Source organism: Liolophura sinensis, chromosome 7 (genome assembly GCF_032854445.1).
Source record: "Liolophura sinensis isolate JHLJ2023 chromosome 7, CUHK_Ljap_v2, whole genome shotgun sequence".
Lineage (NCBI taxonomy): Eukaryota > Metazoa > Mollusca > Polyplacophora > Chitonida > Chitonidae > Liolophura > Liolophura sinensis.
Genome location: NC_088301.1, coordinates 44,005,652 through 44,025,650, shown reverse-complemented (window position 1 = coordinate 44,025,650; position 19,999 = coordinate 44,005,652). Strand labels below are relative to the sequence as shown.

The following is a 19,999-nucleotide window of genomic DNA, read 5'->3' as shown; positions in this document are numbered from 1 at the left end:
TTAGCATTGATTTTAAGGTGCTTGGTTAATAATTTTTAGTGTTGTAATTCTAATATTAAATGTTTATGGGAAGATATCTGTTGTATGTAGAAATGTAAATACATGTATCGTGTATATGAATTTGTATATCTGTTTTAAAAAATATATTTAGACTCAGAGAAATAAGTTGCTTAAAAGAATGGAAAAGAAACTACTTTTTAAATAAAATTATTATAAAATGTACAATAACTTGTATATAAAAATCCGTTCTTATAAGTCAAGTAATATTATAACAGCATTTTTCTCCACATAGTATATATACTAGCTACAGCTATATTAACATCACGTTTCATATGTAAGGTGTGTATATGGACCCTCTCTAAGATACATTCCTTTAAGATATCACCTGTGCAAAAGTTTCTGGTGATGTTATCTTAACTGTTCTTAACAATTCAAATAGTGCCTTCCTGTATCACATGGCAGATGAAAAAAAGAGGAAACGTAATACTATCCTGCAAAAGGCAAAAGTGATAATGAGTTGTGAAGTTTGAAAGTGTACATTTGCCAAATGACCATTTCTGTAACTATTCAGATGAATATGGGTTATACTCTCTGAGTGTATTAGTGGATGTATATTGTGTAACAGTGTTTGGGAATGTGGGGTATCTTTATTAGTGAACAGAAATAATTATTGAATTACGTGTCAAAAGAATTTTCCTGCTGTGCATAGGGATATACCTACATTTGGTTAACGGCTTAAATTCAAGGGCAAGTCATGTTCTCACTCTCATTTTTCCTTCATTCTAATTTGTGGGGTTGCAGATACCTTGGTAGGCAGTGAATAGTATATCAGTATAGTGTCATCTGCACAAACTTACCTGCATGTCACTGTTCAACTGAAACCTGAATAAAGTCTTCTGTTTGCGCATTTTCATGAAACAATGAAATTTATTTTGATTTAGCGTGTCTCATGATTTTTATCATTTGTCAGTGTTTATTGTGATTGTATGTTAAATGAGAAATACTAGACTAATGACATCTAATAGATTGCAGTTAACATCACTGTATTTTTTATTTTTTTTGGAGATAAACTGACAAGGCTGTACTTCACTGGTTACCTGTGACCATTTGCCACCTATCACAGTGTCGTCGCTGCTCTGGTCTTACTCGCTATGGTGTACATCTATCACACTGTCGTCGCTGCTCTGGTCTTACTCGCTATGCTGTATGTCTGTCACACTGTCGTCGCTGCTCTGGTCTTACTCGCTATGCTGTACGTCTATCACACTGTCGTCGCTGCTCTGGCACTATGCTGTACGTCTATCACACTGTCGTCGCTGCTCTGGTTTTGCTCTCTATGCTGTACATCTATCACACTGTCGTCGCTGCTCTGGTCTTACTCTCTATGCTGTACGTCTATCACACTGTCGTTGCTCCTCTGGTCTTACTCTCTATGGTGTACGTCTATTACTGTCGTTGCTCCTCTGCTGTTACTCTCTATGCTGTACGTCTATCACAGTGTTGTCGCTGCTCTGGTCTTGCTCCCTATGCTGTACATCTATCACACTGTCGTCGTTGCTCTGGTCTTACTCTCTGTGCTGTAGGTCTTCAATTATATTTTACGTTAGACCCTTAAAGGCTATTTAGAAGGGCAATTTACTGCAAAATTTGTGTAGACAAACACAATTTTTCGATGCTTCATTGGAATGATATTTATTTCAGTTTACAAATAGATTTAGTGACATGATCTTCAGTTATTGTGGTTTTAATAGTTGTAGAAAATATCAATGCTCACATGAACAAAATTAACCAGTGGAGGTATCCTCAACAAAAATGAGGATCGATGTAATTGAAGTATTCTTTGACAGATTCAGAGTCTAGAACTGGAGAGTAACCGGAACAGAAAGAGGGATCGTTGAAAATGAGATATTCTGACAAATTCCAAGAGTTGGCTAGATTAAGAAAAACCAGGTGTTGATTCTGGATTGTTGGTTGTTGGTTGTTGGTAGCTAACAATATCAAAACCTGTGTAACATTAGAGGGAGGTAGAATAGATCCGTCTGGAATCGGAACATTCTGTTCCCTGGCATCTGTGAGAAGTTCTGCACAGAACTTTCTTGAAGGCTTGCCGAAAATTGGTGGATACCGAAAAGTATATGATTGGATTAGTGGAGTTGTTCACAAAGGTTAAGAGTCGGGCAGACCAGTTAAGGGCAATACGGTTCTTCTTCTGCATATCTTCGTACAGCACATTGTTCCCGTAAAGGTAAATGAATATGTAAATGCGGAAAGGAATATTGCAGATAATAAATATGACAACTACTGCTATGAGCATTTTGATAACTTGAGATCGCGATTTTCTTAAGGATGCTCCACCTGCACCGTAGGGTTCGCTAAGTGGTTGTGTTTGCAATGTGCGAACCATTCTGCCATAAAAGTAACACAGTAAAGGTACTGGGAGAAGGAAAATCAAGCAGGTGAGAGCTGTCTCGTAGTGTTTCATCCAAGTCTGTCCGAACTCATAATAGCAGAAGGCTCTTGTGCAGTTAGTTTCGGCAATGGGGACGACGGTGAACTGTGAAATGTAGCAGTAGGGAATGGACACTAGCGAAGCCAGAAGCCAGATGATGAGCAGCACAGCCCCAACCTTCCACCCCCTCTGAAGCTGGATAGACCGGAGCGGGTGACACAAGGCGAAGTACCGCTCCAAGCTGATGAACAGGAAAATGAGGATTGAACAAACAAGGGCTCCTCGGTCGTACACTGCCAGGAACAAACCTGGAGAGAGGAAAAGATAGAACTAAACGGTATAGGACTGCATGTTCTGTAGGTATCGGCAACTAAGGAAGTAGGATGTAGCCATACTCTCTTTCACATATGTGGGCCCTACCCATTTTCCTGTCAACAAGGTTGATATTGCGCTGTAGGCTTCGTAATCACCCTTGCTTTACTGTACTGTAAAAGCCTTGCGATTGTTGACCTGAAACGTCATTGGTTACGGCTGGTATACGAATGTTTCGCCTCATATATTCAGAAACCTACTCTTTCGACAGCCAATGGTCCGGTGGCCTGTTGTGCCATTCGAAATTTTTAATATTTTCGAATGATTTACCGTGGTTCAAGATTTTTCTAAAAAGCTTGTTATTAGGAACAAAGAATTTGAAGTATATAGAAAAGGGCAATTTGGGGCAAAATTCATAAACTCAGCTGTAAGTTTCAAAAAACTGAAAGACGTTTTCTCCGAGGTGGAAAGCATATTTATGAAGGACAATTCAGGGCTTTGAAGAGTTCATATGGCTCAGTGAATCAAGGTAACCTAGATGATGTTGGACATCGTGGCTGCTTGATTAATGAAGATAGTCCTACCCTAAACCAGTAACAATGGTATTCGCACGACAATGCGTGATTTCATGGAAATAAGGACGACAACCGGACTTCAACCTATTTCAGTCGAGAATCCGATGTAAATCTAGTACCTACGCCTGATGCTCGCGTTGTCAGATAAATCTCTCTCCCTCAATTGAATCTAGCCTGCCCGTTCATTTCTAAACCACATCTCGTCAGCTCGATGAACAACGAATTTCATAATTGGTAACCCTTGTATGCAGTGGAATTGAAGAAAGCTTTGTTGTCTTTGACGTTAATATGTAGCGCTGACCAGTTTTGTTGAACACCGATACGTTTCGTGAGGTAATTCTCTCAGTGAAATCGGTGTGAGGAATTGGAGTATAGACAGTGGAGAAATCTTAGGTAGCTCAAATGAAGGTCAACTGACACTGACTTAAAATTTTTCACCAAAATATGCTCTACGGAATACTCGTGTTATATACATAGGCGTGAACCTGTGTATACCGTATAAAGCAATATATGTAAAATAAAGCAATTAAAGACGTACAATATTGAGAGAAAAACCAGAGCAGCGACGACATTGTGATAACTGGCAAACGGTCACATGAAATACGGCCTCTTTGTCAATTTACCTCATTCAGGGTTTTTATTCCAATTGTTCATGTAAAATAAATAGTAGCAATATACAAGCCCCCTGGCACAATGGCTTAAGCAGAATTAGGTAAAAAAAAATGCAGCCACATTAATTGCAATTATTAGACGTCACTGGTCTAGAATTACTCAAAATGGTGTGTTGTCATTGCATTTAACATACTGTCACATTGAAACAATGCAAAGGGATCTGGCCCCGGGGATGCTTAGTTCACCAGCAGAAGCGTGGTTTATGCGGGAATACAAGGTAATATATAATCTCTAATTGGGAAATGGTGAACAGGTGAAGTATGGTCTCCTGTTAAGTTTACCTCAGTTATGGACAGGCGCGAGCACACACATATCTTACGTACCGTAGAATAAAAGAAAACTTTGCTTGTGACGAGCCGCCTACAAGTGTATACTCACAGAAGTTTCGCCCAATGATGGACGCATCGATATCGAACAGGACGATGATGGAGAGAATGGGCAGAAGTGTCAGAACCCCTAGATCGGCCAAGGAGAGGACCCCAAGACAGAGGTTCACAGTCGTTCTCATCGTCCGTACCGAGGCCACGACTACGATCACAGCAGCATTTCCAACTATCCCAATGGCAAGGATCATGCAGAAGACAACAAGAACGGCTACTCGCGTTGAAAAGGGCATGGACCAGCTATTTAACAGAACTTCCGAAAAGTTTGTGCTGTTGTTCATGATGTGGTAACCTGCATGCAGCGTGTGTCGTTAAGCAGGGACTGGGAATATGTACTGCCAATCCGTTGCCAGAAATTGAATCTCAGGCTCAGTTGAGAAACCTTAATTATATATGCAGCATATCCTGTTACAACAAGAATGCGATTGTACAAAAGCCTAACACACTTTTCCCATGCAATTGACGATCCATCACTTTTGAGTGCTCTCAAGACCTGACGTTGTCTTGATTGAAATGCAACCGACCGATGTCCTATGCAAATGCAAAGATTTACTTTGCTCTCAGACTCCGCTCCTTTGAGAGCCTAACATGTCCAGTAGAGTTCCTTAATTACCGGATCTTCTGGGATGCTGAGGAGTTTTGGATTGATCTTTCACAATAACGAAGTCTAGAGATTCTAATTGTCATGCACGCCAATGCATAAACTACGTTTTTTCACCATGTCAGAGTGTGCTGATGACTTTCAGTCAGTTAAAAATGTAACCGTTGGAACGTGAACCAAGCCTGACACTTTTAAATGAGGATACCCCAGAGAATTTCCATAGAAAAGCATCTAGACATTCTAGCTCTATATTTTGAGGACTGATGTTATACATCATTTTGTATTTTATTATATCTGCTACTCTACAAAGTCTTATAAACGATTTTTGTGTATTAATTTGCTTTCCTAATATTTGTTTTTGGTGTCAAAATCGCTGCCTAAGGCATTTTTGGCGATACGTCTTATTCAGTAAACGTAAATACAATTCACTGTTCACGTCAGATATACTGAGAATGCAGGTACCGTAAATCCACCATGTATGTATACCTCCATGGTCTGGCCAAGAGAATTAATTTCATAACCATTAAGCTTGTCACCAAAAAATAAAATTTATGCATAAGTCATATACATGTAATCTTAAATTTAATGGCTTTGAAATATATCTTCTACAGTTCCGATGGATTTTCATGGAACTTGGCGGTTGGATGTTTTTATATGGACAATATGTTGATGTGCATGAGGTTTTAGGGTTGTATTTCGTGAACTATTTCCCAGGTTATCGACATCTGAGGATAGAATAAAATGAGAGCCTGTGAAAGTAACTCCAACTAGATAGTTTTCAATGTGTATGAGCTGTTTTTGGCTTCATGAAGTCAATTAGCTTCAAATTTATCTGAACTTGAGAACTTATCAGTGCAGTTTCTCATGCATGCTGTTCCAGAGAAGTAAACAGTGCATGTAGGAATAATATCTAGATGTGCGTGTGACCTTTTGGTAAGTTTTTGTTTTTCAATACATTTTTTTAAAGCTCCGACTGTTTGATTGAGTGAGTGCTTGAGGTTTAAACGTCGTACTCAACAATTTTTCAGTCATATGACGACGACCGGCTATTTGAAGATAGAATCTTGATTCAAAGTGAGAGCTTGCTCATCCAATGCTTCATATATTGATCCAAACGCTTGACGACTGCTCCGTGAGTAATGGTTTATTCTATGAATGCTGTTTTCACTACTCTGTTAGTCCCAGCATATTCGGAGCATTTCACATGACAATCGCCTGCTGATGTGTAAAACCGTTACAATCCAGGTGTCTGAAGTGCAGCTACCCGTAGAGAGAGGACATAGGCATGGGACTAGTTCATCAATTAATGCCCCCCCCCACTCACACCACTACATTTAGCGGATCTGCGTACACACTATTTATTGATAATAATATTTACGCTCATATCTTCTGATTTAATATGTTCCTCACTTCAATTGACTACCAATGCACCTATTTGTATTGCACGTAACATTTTTATGTAGGATGACATCAAGGTCCATTTGCTTCTTAAGTTACTTCTTCACTGTAATTATATATACAATAGACCCCCAAGTGTCACCTCAGGTCATTAAAAACAAAATCTCCTACTAAATCTCTGTAACTGTTGTGCTGTCTGCGCTCTAATAATTATTTTGACTCGGGGTATGACACACCGTTGTTCTATAGTATGGTTATTACTTTAAAGGATTAATGTTCACATGTAGCTACCGGTCCTAATTATAAAGATTATAACCTACTTAAACAGTATATTACCGGAGGGCTTCTGAAAAACATAATAATGACCTTAAATTCACCAAAAACACTCGATTTATTGCCCGATCCGTTTTCCAGACGACTGCCCGGTAAGCTTACAGCTCAACGGACGTCATAGATGTCCAACCCAAGTTAGCTGCCCTAAATGACCTCGTATCAAAACGATGTCATTTTCGAGATAAGTTGTAGCTACACAGAAGCAATTACACTGCCGAGTCAATTTGAACCCATAGTGCTTCATGACAGACCTCAGATTCCGGGTATTCAGATTTTGAATTTGATCTTTCTCCAGGCATTTTCAACCCAACTAGCAACACGGAGTGGTATGCTATAGCTTTATCCTGTGTTACACTGTACATTTCGATTGTTTATCGTAAGATTTATATTTATTTACTATTCTTCCCCTTTGAAGGCTTCACAACAAATATCATTCTATTCCCGGTGGGATTCTAAATTCATACCTATATGTGATGGCAACTACCAATACATGTGTTATTGTCGGCATTCCGAATAACCTATAGCCTTTAGGGGCCAGTAGTCGTGTGCAATAAAAATACAAGTACGATGTGGATGTCGGCGTTAGTGTAGAGAGATCTAGTATCTGTCATTTCAGTTTATGGCATTTCTACTGTGAAGAGATGCCGTCATGGAAATTCAGCTGTGTTCCTCTCGTAGCTTTCAGTGTAAGATTCCTCAGTGGACCCAGGTTTATCTGTGTTACTATTTTACAACGATAATTTTTTTTATCTCTAGTGACTCTTCCCTTCTATTCAATCCTTTTAATCTAAATGACTTAGAGTCATCTGCATACCTTACTGACAATTCAGCTCAGGGAACAATATCAATTTAAACACCTCATTGACGAACATTCCAAGTATTACGTAGAAAATTAGAATTTAATTCCGATATTAAGGACCACTATATCTCAGACACGTCACTATCAGTTATCCATTTCAATGCCAGAAGTTTGTCCCAACATTTTTCAGAGACTGCTTACAATTTCATTTTCCTGCCACAGTAATCCATGAAAACTGGCTAAATGATAGCACTGAAAACCTCTATGCCATACCTGGTATCCAGATCATCTCATCATCTCGGAATAAAAGAAAGGGTGGTTGCCTTATTATGTAAATTAGTAACAAATGTGAGTACTCAGCACGCGACGACCTACCCCATTTGGAGGATGATGGAACAGTTGAGTCTCTGTTGACTGAATTACAAACTAATACACAAACAAGTTATGTAATATATACACAGGTCACCAGGTAAAAGTGTCGAAAAACTAAAAAATATTTTTCAAATCATTATTCCCAACCTGTTTAATATTGATAGGCACCTCCCATCTCAAAATTTTGTAAACATATACTTAAAACCAATTATTTTTTTTTCAAAAATCACAAAATCGACAATAGTCACTTCCAGACCAGCTCCTTTCATTGGCAATATTTTCCAAAATTTCCATGAGGCAATATTATGACCGGTACAGTTCTCTCTGAAATAATAAAGTGATCCTTTCCCTATTTTCCACATAGATAAAACCAAGTGTATTCGCAATGTGAAACCAACTCAATTCAGTTTTGGTAAATATTCCGATGAATAAAAAATTTAATTTAAGTACAAATTATCCAGAATAGAAACTGGCTACATCTATCACATGAGTTTGATATTAAAATACCTTGAGATATGTTTCATCTGAACTTAATTCAGTTTATAATGAATGTTTCCCAATCGTAACCAAAACTTCGAAAAAGCAAGCATTATTTAACCATGGATATCCCAGGCAATCCTTAATTCTGTTCCAGTGATGTCTTTCTGCAAAACTCTAGCAATAATGATCCGGTAATATCTTATCAATTACGAACATATAGAAACAAATCAAACCATACCATCCCGCTAGCAAAAATGAAATACTATGAGCATAAATTCAACTTATTCAAGAATGGCATTAAATTTACTTGGAAGGTGTGAAACGAGTTAATGAATAGAAATAAATTGGCTGTTTGTCCTCATAAGTTTTAACCTGATATTGCTTATCATTTTATAAAAAAAAAACATTTTTGCACGGTTGCGGCGAAACTAGACTCAAAAAATACCAACTACAAAAATCGGTTTTAATATTTTTTAAAATCCAGTTATCAATCAGAATTTATTTTGACCGAGTGCACTACAGAGGAAATAAAGTCCATAGCATTCAAATTAAAAAAAAAGCGCGGCCGGTTATGATGATGTTAGTATATCTGTTTTTAAAACAGTTGTCGAAATAATAAGTGAACCTTTACGTCATCTAATGAACTTGTAATTTAGACAAGGTGTTGTTCCGGACTTCATGAAAACGACACAAAACAATACGTCAACAATAAGGATTCTCTCTCATCCCCTAGGGCTATATGAAATCTGGCGTTCCATAAGAATCCATTCTGGGACCATTGCTGTTTTTGTTGTACATTAATGACATTCCACACTAATCTTCTTGACATAATATTATTTGCTGACCATACGCATGCCACATTATCTGCATGATAAATCCCCACAAAACTCAATCCGCTGTATTTACCACTTATATATTATTAAAGCATTGGTCTCTTATATGTTATGTTTCAATTTTCAAGCAATATTCTGTTCATGAGACCAACAGTTCATTAAATTTAACTAACGGGGATAAAACAAACACCGTGGTGTTTTCGTCCCGCCAGATATTACTCCATATATTTTACTATTGTCTTGCGAATTTATGCTTTACGTATGCGACCTTTATTTGCTATATTACTTGCTTTGTTACTATATTCTGGTCAATAAATCAAATCAAATTTATATTTAGTTCTTACATGTACACGAATTCCATTAAAACAAAAGACAACAAAGTAATTTCAGAAGAGGGGTCCGTAAAAATCTTAACGGGCATAGGCATTTTTCTATTATATACTTGTATTAGTATTAGAGGCGAGACACTCCATTTGCACGAAGTAAGGTCTCTCCTATTATTACAACCTAAGGCTTGGCACGTATTGTGGCTCCTGGTTGAGACCCTGAGAAATAACGCCAGATGTATTCCACGACAGATGTATCAAACTAACACTTTCCCGATGAAAATGGCTTTTAAGTATATCAGAACAGTCTAGTAATCAGAGGGAATTTAACACTGATTTAACACTACTTCTACATTACAAATGATAAACTAGGAACGTAGGCGTTTTTGTTTACTTTGAACTGCAATATCTCGATTATCATAACATCAGGAAAATAAAAAGTGACGACTTTTTTCGTTTATATGATGGCGCTCTCTTGGCCAAACCACCAACATTTGGCATGTTTATGACGAACTTTTTACAAAATAACTTCAACAAAAACTGTTATCGTGATATGATATTTGACATTTTATACGTGAAAAATAAGACTCAGTTAAATAGTACATTGACAGCCACACACATGCGTGCACTTCATGTTGCTGCACATGTAACTTGCAATAATATGTAAAATAGGACTACATTCTGTGACATTCTGCTTCTGTGACACATATTACAACAGTAACTAAACGTTTATGCATAACTTAATTTTCTGTGTAAGGCTGTGATGTTAGTCACAGCAGCATCTAATTACTACAATGGCATGTGCTATACAGGTACATATAATCTATGGCATGCGGACCGATCATCTGACACAAAATATACATGTACATATTTATAGATATATATACATATACAACAGCAATCCCTTTAACTTCCAAATTACAGTACACACATATATATATACATGCCCGTGAAATCCGTAACATTTATTACATATACACGGGCCTCAGACATACATGTATACCCATATTCTAAGATAAGACACAAGCGTCTTGACCTGGAATTATACCCTTGTCCACCACGACTCACAAAGCAAACCCCACGAGGTATACATCATGTATTCACTTATCGTTGAGCACCCGGCATCACATATTGCTATCCTGGCATAGAGATTTTGCATGAGGAATTATCACATGTTCGCAGGCGTTGTCAGCACCATGCATGTATGGCATGATGGACTGATTGTCTCTATACAGCTCGAAAAGGTTTAACACTAAAATACCACCAGAAGCAGGCCAAGGTTTAAAGTTAGCTTGTATGTGAGATTCTTTCAGCTAACCAATATAAATATACATTAAACACAGGTATATATGTCGGAAGACGTGTTATGTGCGGATCAACTTAAGCCTTTGGCATATATATATATATATATATATATATATATATATATATATATATATATATATATCGAGAGAGAGAGAGAGAGAGAGAGAGAGAGAGAGAGAGAGATCATGACTGCGCATTTACTATTACTATTTTGCACAAAATATACTCCATATTTTTTGGGATGCTTAAATTCCAATGTCAAACTTATATACGTCTGAGAATATATGTGTATGCATTAAGAGATCATTTTGAGAAATGCACTCTTATTTTACACTGAACATTTCCGAAGATCATCATATTATGTTTAAAAAAAACACGTAACAAAGTAATTCCACATCAAATGGTTTCCAAAAGAAGAAGCCCTTATATTGCCGATAACATCAAAATGCAGAGAAATAAGACAGTTTCTAGAAGTTGACCTGTAACAATTAACAATATCATTGATTTGTACTAAAGCTGGACGCTGGTTTGCAGAAGATGGTCTGATGATGTTCTACTAATGACTTACACTTCCCAGCACTTAAAATACTGTGTATTTGTTCAAAGGCCACGACCATCAACAGGTTGCTGACACACCTTCCCACGTACAGCCGGAGAGGAAGCTAGCGTATGAGCTGGACTTGAACTCACAGCGACCACATTGGTGAGATGCTTCTGGGTCACACCAACATCTTGTTAAGGTCTCAGTGCGCTCAAACATACAGACATAAGCTGCATTCTTATAACTTCACTTCTACACTTCTCTCCTCAGATGATTAAATTCCAATTCATTACAACCGGCTGATGATTTATCTTGACAAGGTTTGTTAGTAAATTAAACGTTCAAACTCGATACATGATACGTGTGTTCTGTATGGCAAACCTAGAGAAGCGTGTTCGACACAACCCTTAATATTAATAGCATATTAAAAAACAACAAAACCTGAAGATTAACCGCTTTTAGCATCACAAAATGACCGATAAAGCGTACAGATTTCACCATTAGATCAGAATCGCCAGAGAAACGACTTTTACATCCCATTCCTGATCACAGCTATTTAAAACAGCATTTGACATATACATGTATATATTGGTTGGCAAGTTTTATCTGGGCAACACCCATCACGGTTATGCACGCTATGAAATCTCCATACTCCTTTCAACGAATGGTCTGCTCGATTCCTGCGCTCCCTTTATAACGCTGGCTCCACTAGAGAAGTCAGGCATACTGAATACGTGCCACACACGTGGGCTTGTTTAGGCTTAGCCTCACCAATGATGCCCTTTCGCGGAACTGTAATCAGCACTCTTTCATAAACTTACTTTGGAAGGTCTTTTGGAATCATGCTGTACATACTGTTGATTTGCAATTTATGTAGTATCAATGGAAATAAAGGCTGAGGCACAGTATTAATGTTTTATAACATCACCTCTTGATCCTGGCGTTATTTAAGATTTCTGTACAAAAATTGCTAGTAGTGGCAGTGATAGAGAGCTGAACATGCGCTGTAAGGGGTATGTATAGTCCAATAAACGATTCCCATTATATGGCTGTGTGCATACTGTGTATATACGATATATAACAGAAAACAGCCAACACAAAGCAAACATACTGGTGAAATGTGTCGAAACACTGCAAAGATCACACATTCATTATGATAACATTCTGATTTCTGTTGAAGATAAATAATCAGCTGATATGCATAACATATACAGTTTAGCTAGTTTCTGGTGAGCGTCACTGCCACACATCGACCAGCTTATCGTACAATCCCTGGCATCTTTCAGCATGAAAATGTTTTTGTCAGAACGAATTAACCCCACCTGACTGGTACAATGGTAGCAATCACAGAAAATGATCACAGATCATTCAAATCACAGATCCGACTTCACTTTCTCCACTATCCGCTCATATTTGTTCTTGCAGCTTGGGCAGGCGAGAGGTCTTCGTTTGTCCTGTGAAGTATTGGAATCGTGATTGCCAGCGGAAAGGAACTTGCTGGCAGTGCAGAGCGGGCACCTTGATGGTATGTCGGTCTGAATGGACATAACAGAGGGCACAAGTGCCGCCAGACTCCGTATCTCCCGGGCAAGTCGGCCCTGCTTTTCCTCAAGATGCGTGGCGCGCAATCGCATCAGCATCCAGCGGCGATGGTCATCCAGTTGCGAGAAGGATGGCGTCTCCTCGATCGTTCTGGTAGGTATCGTTTTGCACAGCTCGATGGCTAACTTAGAGAGATTTTGCAAGGAATGACGGTCCGCTATGTACAGGTGCTTCAGGAAGTATTCTGCCGGGGAAAAACCTTGGTTCTCTTTAGCCACAATGGCCTGCAGCAGGTACTCTTCGCAGTACACCTTCAGCCACTCTATTTGGTATTCGTCGACTAAAGGTAACAAGCGGTATACAGCCTTGTCTAGAAACACAAAAAAGATATACAAAAACACATCATGTAGGAATTGCAGTTATATGAACCTAAAACAGGTCTACTGAACTATACAGAAGGCCTTCCAGATGTTTCGAAGATGGGTTTTTGTAGACTGTACAAAAAATTGTATTGATCATTCTTGCATGAAGCTGACATATAGCCGTTATATACAATTAACAAATGTCCCCCTTTTGGCAGATCTATACATACTTGTTCTCGTCTGAATAAGACTAATACATATGCAGAAGTCATTAAAGTCAGTTTTAAAGTCGTCAAGCTCGATGCTTAATTTCTACCAGACATATCCGAGAAATATTGGCCATTTTGACATTTGTATCTGTTTGCATGGTTACTACTGGTATATAAGACCGGTTTTAATAAGCGGTAAGGTTTATCAACCAAAAATACATTCTTGTTAAATTAGCGATAGATATACGTACGTTTAACTTTCAGTTTCAGGAAAGTTGGGAAGTTAAGCCCCGGGGGAATTTTTAAGAGCTAAATTTACGCGTGGTTCAATTGAATTTACGTACCTAAAGAAACACGAAACAATACGGAACGTTTTATTCCTGGATATCGTGCCGTAGCAGATATGCTAGCAGTGCGAGCAACGGCGAACTTATTACTCCATATTAAGCTGTCATTTCCGACACCTATACCCACCCATGCAGTTCATCTTGCTTACACTAATGTTGAAACGTTTAAGCGTGCAGCGTTCCTTAAGCACATGGTAGTTAGGTTATATGGGCTTCTTCCTTGCCTTTTTCGGAAAAAAGCCCACAACTCGTCATACCCGACTTTGACAGGTCAACCGTTTCTGCACGTGCCTGGCAGAATGGCTCTCGCTCAGTTTCCTTTCTAAAAACTTTCACTTTCAAGACGCGACGTCAAAGCATGCAAACAAATATAAGAAGTGTATCTAAATTTTGATCACAGAAGGTCTTTTCCTCGAGTCTAGCAACTTATACGGACTTCATCATGAAATATTTGACATTAAATACTTGACCGTGTGCAATTATCGAATTACGTCGCTTTTGGAACACACAAGTAATTCGCCGCTTTGCGGACAAGTGAACGTTGTCAGCTAACAAACTGCACTCTGTAGACCGGTTGTTCGGGGTATTACCAAACAAATTAATGATTTACTAGCTGACACATGCTGACTAAATTTAACTGCATTTCGACAACACATTTGTCACTGAAAATTAATGTATGCTTCCCTTCAATACACGACTCCATCCTAACATTATGCGAGCGTGTATTTCCCTAGTTCGGTGATGTTTTGTATTGAATGTTGTTTTGGAAAATTAACGTGTTTGGTAAAAAGTGGAGGGTTAACATATATGTTGGCCCCTCACTTTTGAAAGTGTGGGGTAACTGGCCACCCGAAGTCAGCACCACCACCTCCCACTCCGCTGCATCCTAAGCCACTGGCATACACATTATTATACACGTTCATACCTGTCAGGTTACGCCGACTTGTAGGGTATATCCACCGAAGTAGTTCTATCACGTCATCGTGTTTCTTGTCCGGCAGGTCAATGCTAGTTTCCTGTCTCTCCTTGAAATCGTGTGAAAACATAGCCCGAAAGACCGGGGAGGCGACAGAGAGGATCTGGCGGTGGGCGTGAATTGGTCTCCCTTCTACCACCAGGATAACATCCGAGTCGTCTGATGGGATGTCCGCGGCCAAGGTTGCCGGATCTGGCTTCTGCAGGCAGTCCGCCATCGGGTATGGTCTAGAAGACACAACAAATAAAGCATCGCACATATAAAATATCATTTACTGAAGTAATGGTGTATGAATGGTATACGTTGCAAGGTTCATAAATATTTATTATTCGTTCATTTATTGTTGCTTAACTTCATACTCAAGAAAGTTTTACTTTCATGGTTGGTCTTCTGGGCGGAGGATACCGGTGTGCAAGAGGTATATTGCTGACATTTGGCATGTTGCTGACCATGTAACACAGACGTGCACGCAGTATCGTCGGAAGGCAATTGTTCTTTAACGACCTTTAGCCTCATTTGAACTATGAAGGAGCATGTTATTAAAGGGAGCCTATTTTGAAGCTCAGGTCTTTAAAGTAAATAGCTTACTTAATGCGTACACCGAAAGTTTGTTAAATTACATGCACGAAGCGATGTAATTTCAGTCCGAAATGAATGAGCCGGTATAGGAAGTTGCATGTACGAATTCATCAACCGTGAGCGATCAACCTCAAAGGCATTAAAGTATAAATACCACTATGCTCTGAACGGTGTCATGCTACCATGCAAAATGCTGGCATTCGTCATACAAGTGAAAAATTCCTAAATATAGCGTCAAGCCCAAATCAGATATACAAATAAATATGTTCTCCACACCACCCTCCACCTCCCTCCAAAACTCCTCACCCTCCACCATATAGGTGCAACGTATACGTAGCCTATATGCTTGAATCGGTTCACTCTCCGGCCGCACGTGGGAAGGTCTTTCAGCAACCTGTGGATGGTCGTGGGTTCCCCCGGGCTCTGCCCAGTTTCCCCCCACCATAATCCTGGCCGCCGTCGTATAAGTGAAATATTCTTCAGTACGGCGTAAAACACCAATCAAATAAATAAATAAATACTTGAATCGGTTCAGAGGAATATAATTTAAATTAATCCTCCAATGAATCAAACAGCCACTAAAGACACCCAGAGCATCCTCTTCTAAGGTCACCTTGCAAGGGGTCTCTGGTCCCATGGTTCCGTAAGTTCGATTCCAACACTTGCTGGGTCTGACGTGCCTTTACGTGAAGATATTTGTTAGTCACCATGCATCTACGGACCACAAAATTTGATTTATTAAACAATTGCTCGGATAATAAACGCTAGCTATAAATGAAATCGATACTTTATAGATTTTATTTGACAGTCATAAGCCGTAAGGCAAATATTCCTTCCTTCTGTATAAGACTGAATAAGACATGCACTCATACCGACCCCTGTTTTGTTTTATGTTTCAATTTGAACGTTACAGTAAATATTTCATGCTTCGATGGTCTGTATGCATGCATATGCCTTGTATCCACCCTAAGAACATTCAACGCTGGGGCGGAGTCTCGCCAGTTTCAACTCAGAAGCATGGACAGTCCATCTGGACTCAGTGGACTCAGTGTGCTATTTTAATATTCCGACATTCATCGTAACACTGAGCTTGTTTAGACTTAGCCTCATCGGTTGTCTCCTCCGATAACTATTTATTCAGCATTCATCAATAAAATTGTTTTAGGTTCTGTTTAGAATCATGTTGTACATACTCTGAATAAAGAGAGGTACAGTGCGACGCATGCGTTCTAAGGAGTACGCAGCCGAGCCACTCGGTACCTCCCACTTTCTAGCAGTCAGTGTGACCACAAGGCAGCAAGCGAATTATTTCCACTGATGTGGATATTAAATTGAGAGGACAGTATTAGAGATTCCACCGGAAAATTACATATAAACATGTACAGAGGAAGTGAGTTGGACAGCCATAAGCTGGAAAGAGATGGGAGTTTGAAATCCGCGCATTTTTTTTGTTTTTGCAAGGCATTGGTGGACTCAATTGGTGTCACGATGACGTCAGAACTGTAAAATCGCATACTGAGTCCATGCTGATGGACTAAAGCAGGGGCAGAACTACTACCTGTTAACCACTTACTAACATACGTGCGACCATCCCACCTGTTTATCTTGGAATTGTACATATGTGGCACACATATTGTGCAAAGGAACGGTAAGCCTATTCACCTGTGTAAATTCCGGCTTAAAATATACTTTATTATGCTCATTTAATTTATATCTTTAATTGTCGGGATACCCTGCTTCCACCAGATACATCGGACATACCTGTTATGTAATTTTAGCAGCAGCCGAAACAGAAAGAGAAAGAGTTGGATTCAAACAAGCAATCTCATTGGGCGAGGTCCTTAAAGCAAGCCAGGGTTTGAATACCCATCTAAGACAATGACCCCACTCCTCTCACCTGTATAGTATTCGTATGTTATTCGGAAGTATGTGCTGTATGGTAAATAAAACAATATACCGAAACGTGGTGTATAACTCAAGCCATGTCCTCGTACTTACGCGTAGCCTACTCTTTAAGTAAGATAAAGCTAAAATGTAAAGTTCCTTAAAAGATAAGGTCCATCGTACTGACAAACTGACAACTATGTGTAAAAACACTTGCATTCATTTTTTTAGATCTTTTGAGAGTGTGGAAAGGCATTCAAATGTTTGAATTATATGGTTGGCTTTATGGGCCATAACGACAGTATTTAGGAACTCTGACGTCATATCACCTTTTTTTCCTGATCCTCACCAGAAGGAAGGAAGTTTGAGAACATTGTTTCAGTAATCTTTTACTCATGGGGTAAAATAGATATTGCAACATTCAGTGTCGCAATTAAAGTTGGAAAAAACTTTCTGTGACGTCAGAGTTCCTAAACTCTGATAGTATGGTCTAAAAAGCCCACCTTAGAATTCAAAGGTTTAAACAACTTAAAAATAAATGAAAGTATATTTAGCATACTTCTGTACGATGAACCTTACTTCATATTTCAGCTTTCTTTTACTTTAGGCTTCTTTTTAAGCGTACTTCCGTACTTCCCTATCAGTTTGAGCTTCTGAATAGCTCTCACTATTTTAGCTTGTAGGCCCCTGTATATACTCACGATTGCTTCAACGCCTGTCTACATACATCCAGCACACAGACTTGTTATGATGCAGAAAGATTCGTTTGATGACGACTTGTTTATAGGCATACACGCACATGCGATGAGGGTCTCGGTTGACACGGATGCACTGATGTTTAGACAGGCATACGCATGCAGTTTTGAAACTATACAGCTACTTTGACCCAGTTATTTTGAAATAGTCTAATGTTATTTGTAAACAACAAATAACGGTTTCCGGGGCGATTAAACGTAGGTATAACAAAGGTCATGATCACACGAGTTTGATGGAAGGCCTACACACCTGACCTGAGAAAAGCTTCTCATCTCAGCCTTTATACACACGTTTATATATGATAAAGAAGCATCTTTTCATGCATGCTATATGTGACGAAAGGGAGAGAGGTAAATGAAGAATCTTTCTTTTCCATGAATGCACATCTCAACTAGTATGACTCTAAAATTAGGTTCGCCCATTCATCTATATGTAGGTCTAGACGATGAATATAAGTTTCTGAACGTTTATCACCCACAGTTTTTAATGACTTCGGCATGAGATACATGAGTTCTATTGCAAGCATAGGCCGTATACAAATGACATTTGTCAATGGAGCGTTTACTTCTGTACGTACGAAAAGCCACCTACAGGTAATTAAAACTTATGGGCACTGAGGCCGAGCAAGGTCATATGTTTAAACTTTGGCAGGAAACCAATCAAGTCGCGTGGTTAGCAGGCCAAGGGAGTGGTGATGTCACCTTTGTGTGCACATACACTGTATGTATAGATAGAGATGTGACGAGCGTCGATGGGGTGTCCACATGAGGCACCATATAGTACCCCTCCCACAGCGGATGTATCTATGCTATGGCTTCAGAATTGTGTCAAAAATCATTTCCATGAATCCTCAACAGTAGACTATAGTAACAGTTTGTATGAGTTATGTACACAACGTACAACCATTATGCAGAGGCTTATATCCTCAGCCCTATGCATAACCGCTTCATGTGTCACCCAATCTAGACCCTCCTTAATTCAGTCAGTTCTATATCTGGCTTCACAATGAGTAAGCCGTTACATATAGATGCTAAGCATCCACATTACCGATGACATGACGGCAATGCAAAATTTAGCAGTAAAGCGTACGTCTATAATTTCATACAGGCCTAAACACTGCACGTCCAGTAACCGTTTTCATTACGAGATAAGCTTGCTGACGATTCTCCATCTGGCGCTGTGTACCTCCTTATCGTGACCCTCCTGGGGCCATTTAGGCTAACCTTAGCTCAAGACGATGGAGAGCACTCGGAACGAAATCGTATATCATTATGCGGCCATGCAGAGGAGAAATAACTTACCTCAGTCTGGGCAGACTTGGATTCAGCTTTCCACTACGTTCAAACGCTGATCTGTTTCTGTAATATGGGGAAAATGTAAGCGACAGGATACCATGTCAAACACCCATCGCGCACACGTTGCTTGTATTTGTAAACAACGAAGAGAACGAATCAGCTGTCACTTCAGTCTAAAAATAGAACAACTAGCGGGCGTTTCTGGAAGTATAATGCAAAGGGAGATAACCGCGTGGTATAGCCCCAAACTAGCCACCACAACACCTCTCACTCTCCTCACCGCCCCCCACCCCCCACCACTCCCATATCCATACCTTGTAAAAAAAAAGTTAAGCTCGGATATTCTTCGATATTCCTCCAGTCCCACTTCTTGGGATGCAATGTGCGACCATTATGTAAATGGATATTGTTGAAGATCACTTGCATTGCAATATGCATCTACGTTTGTACCACTACAAACTACTATCGGAGAGTAAAGATGAGAAATAACTGGCTTCTGTAACTCTCAGATCAGCGACAGGCCGTACACAAGATGGAACAAGGAAACAAGAAGACGTTTGAATAAGTTCAATACATATATTTTAACAAAATAGACAAATAATACAACTGACAATAACATACAAAACAATACAAATAATTACAAATTAGCCGATTATATATATATATAAAC

At 39.2% G+C, this 19,999-nt stretch overlaps 1 protein-coding gene across 2 annotated transcripts; it reads right to left on the bottom strand.

Moving 5' to 3' along the window:
* Positions 1–11,027: 11,027 nt before the first annotated feature.
* Positions 11,028–19,420, bottom strand: LOC135471298 (protein roadkill-like). Of its 2 annotated transcripts, none has more exons than XM_064750472.1 (3): positions 19,336–19,420; positions 14,765–15,042; positions 11,028–13,291 (listed from the first exon to the last, which is right to left on the bottom strand). In XM_064750472.1, exons 2-3 carry the CDS (start codon positions 15,030–15,032, stop codon positions 12,753–12,755), a joined length of 807 nt encoding a protein of 268 aa, XP_064606542.1. In that variant the 5' UTR covers positions 15,033–15,042; positions 19,336–19,420; the 3' UTR covers positions 11,028–12,752. The 2 variants fall into 2 exon arrangements, with proteins under 2 accessions (XP_064606542.1, XP_064606543.1); XM_064750473.1 differs by lacking the exon at positions 19,336–19,420 and adding an exon at positions 16,008–16,223.
* Positions 19,421–19,999: the final 579 nt, after the last annotated feature.

Coding starts and splice junctions, on each gene's coding strand:
- LOC135471298 (XM_064750472.1), bottom strand. CDS start 15,032: ATGGCGGACTGCCTGCAGAAGCCAGATCCGGCAACCTTGGCCGCGGAC. Junction 13,292..14,764: donor AAGTCGGCGTAACCTGACAG/GTATGAACGTGT, acceptor TTGTGTTTCTAG/ACAAGGCTGTATACCGCTTG.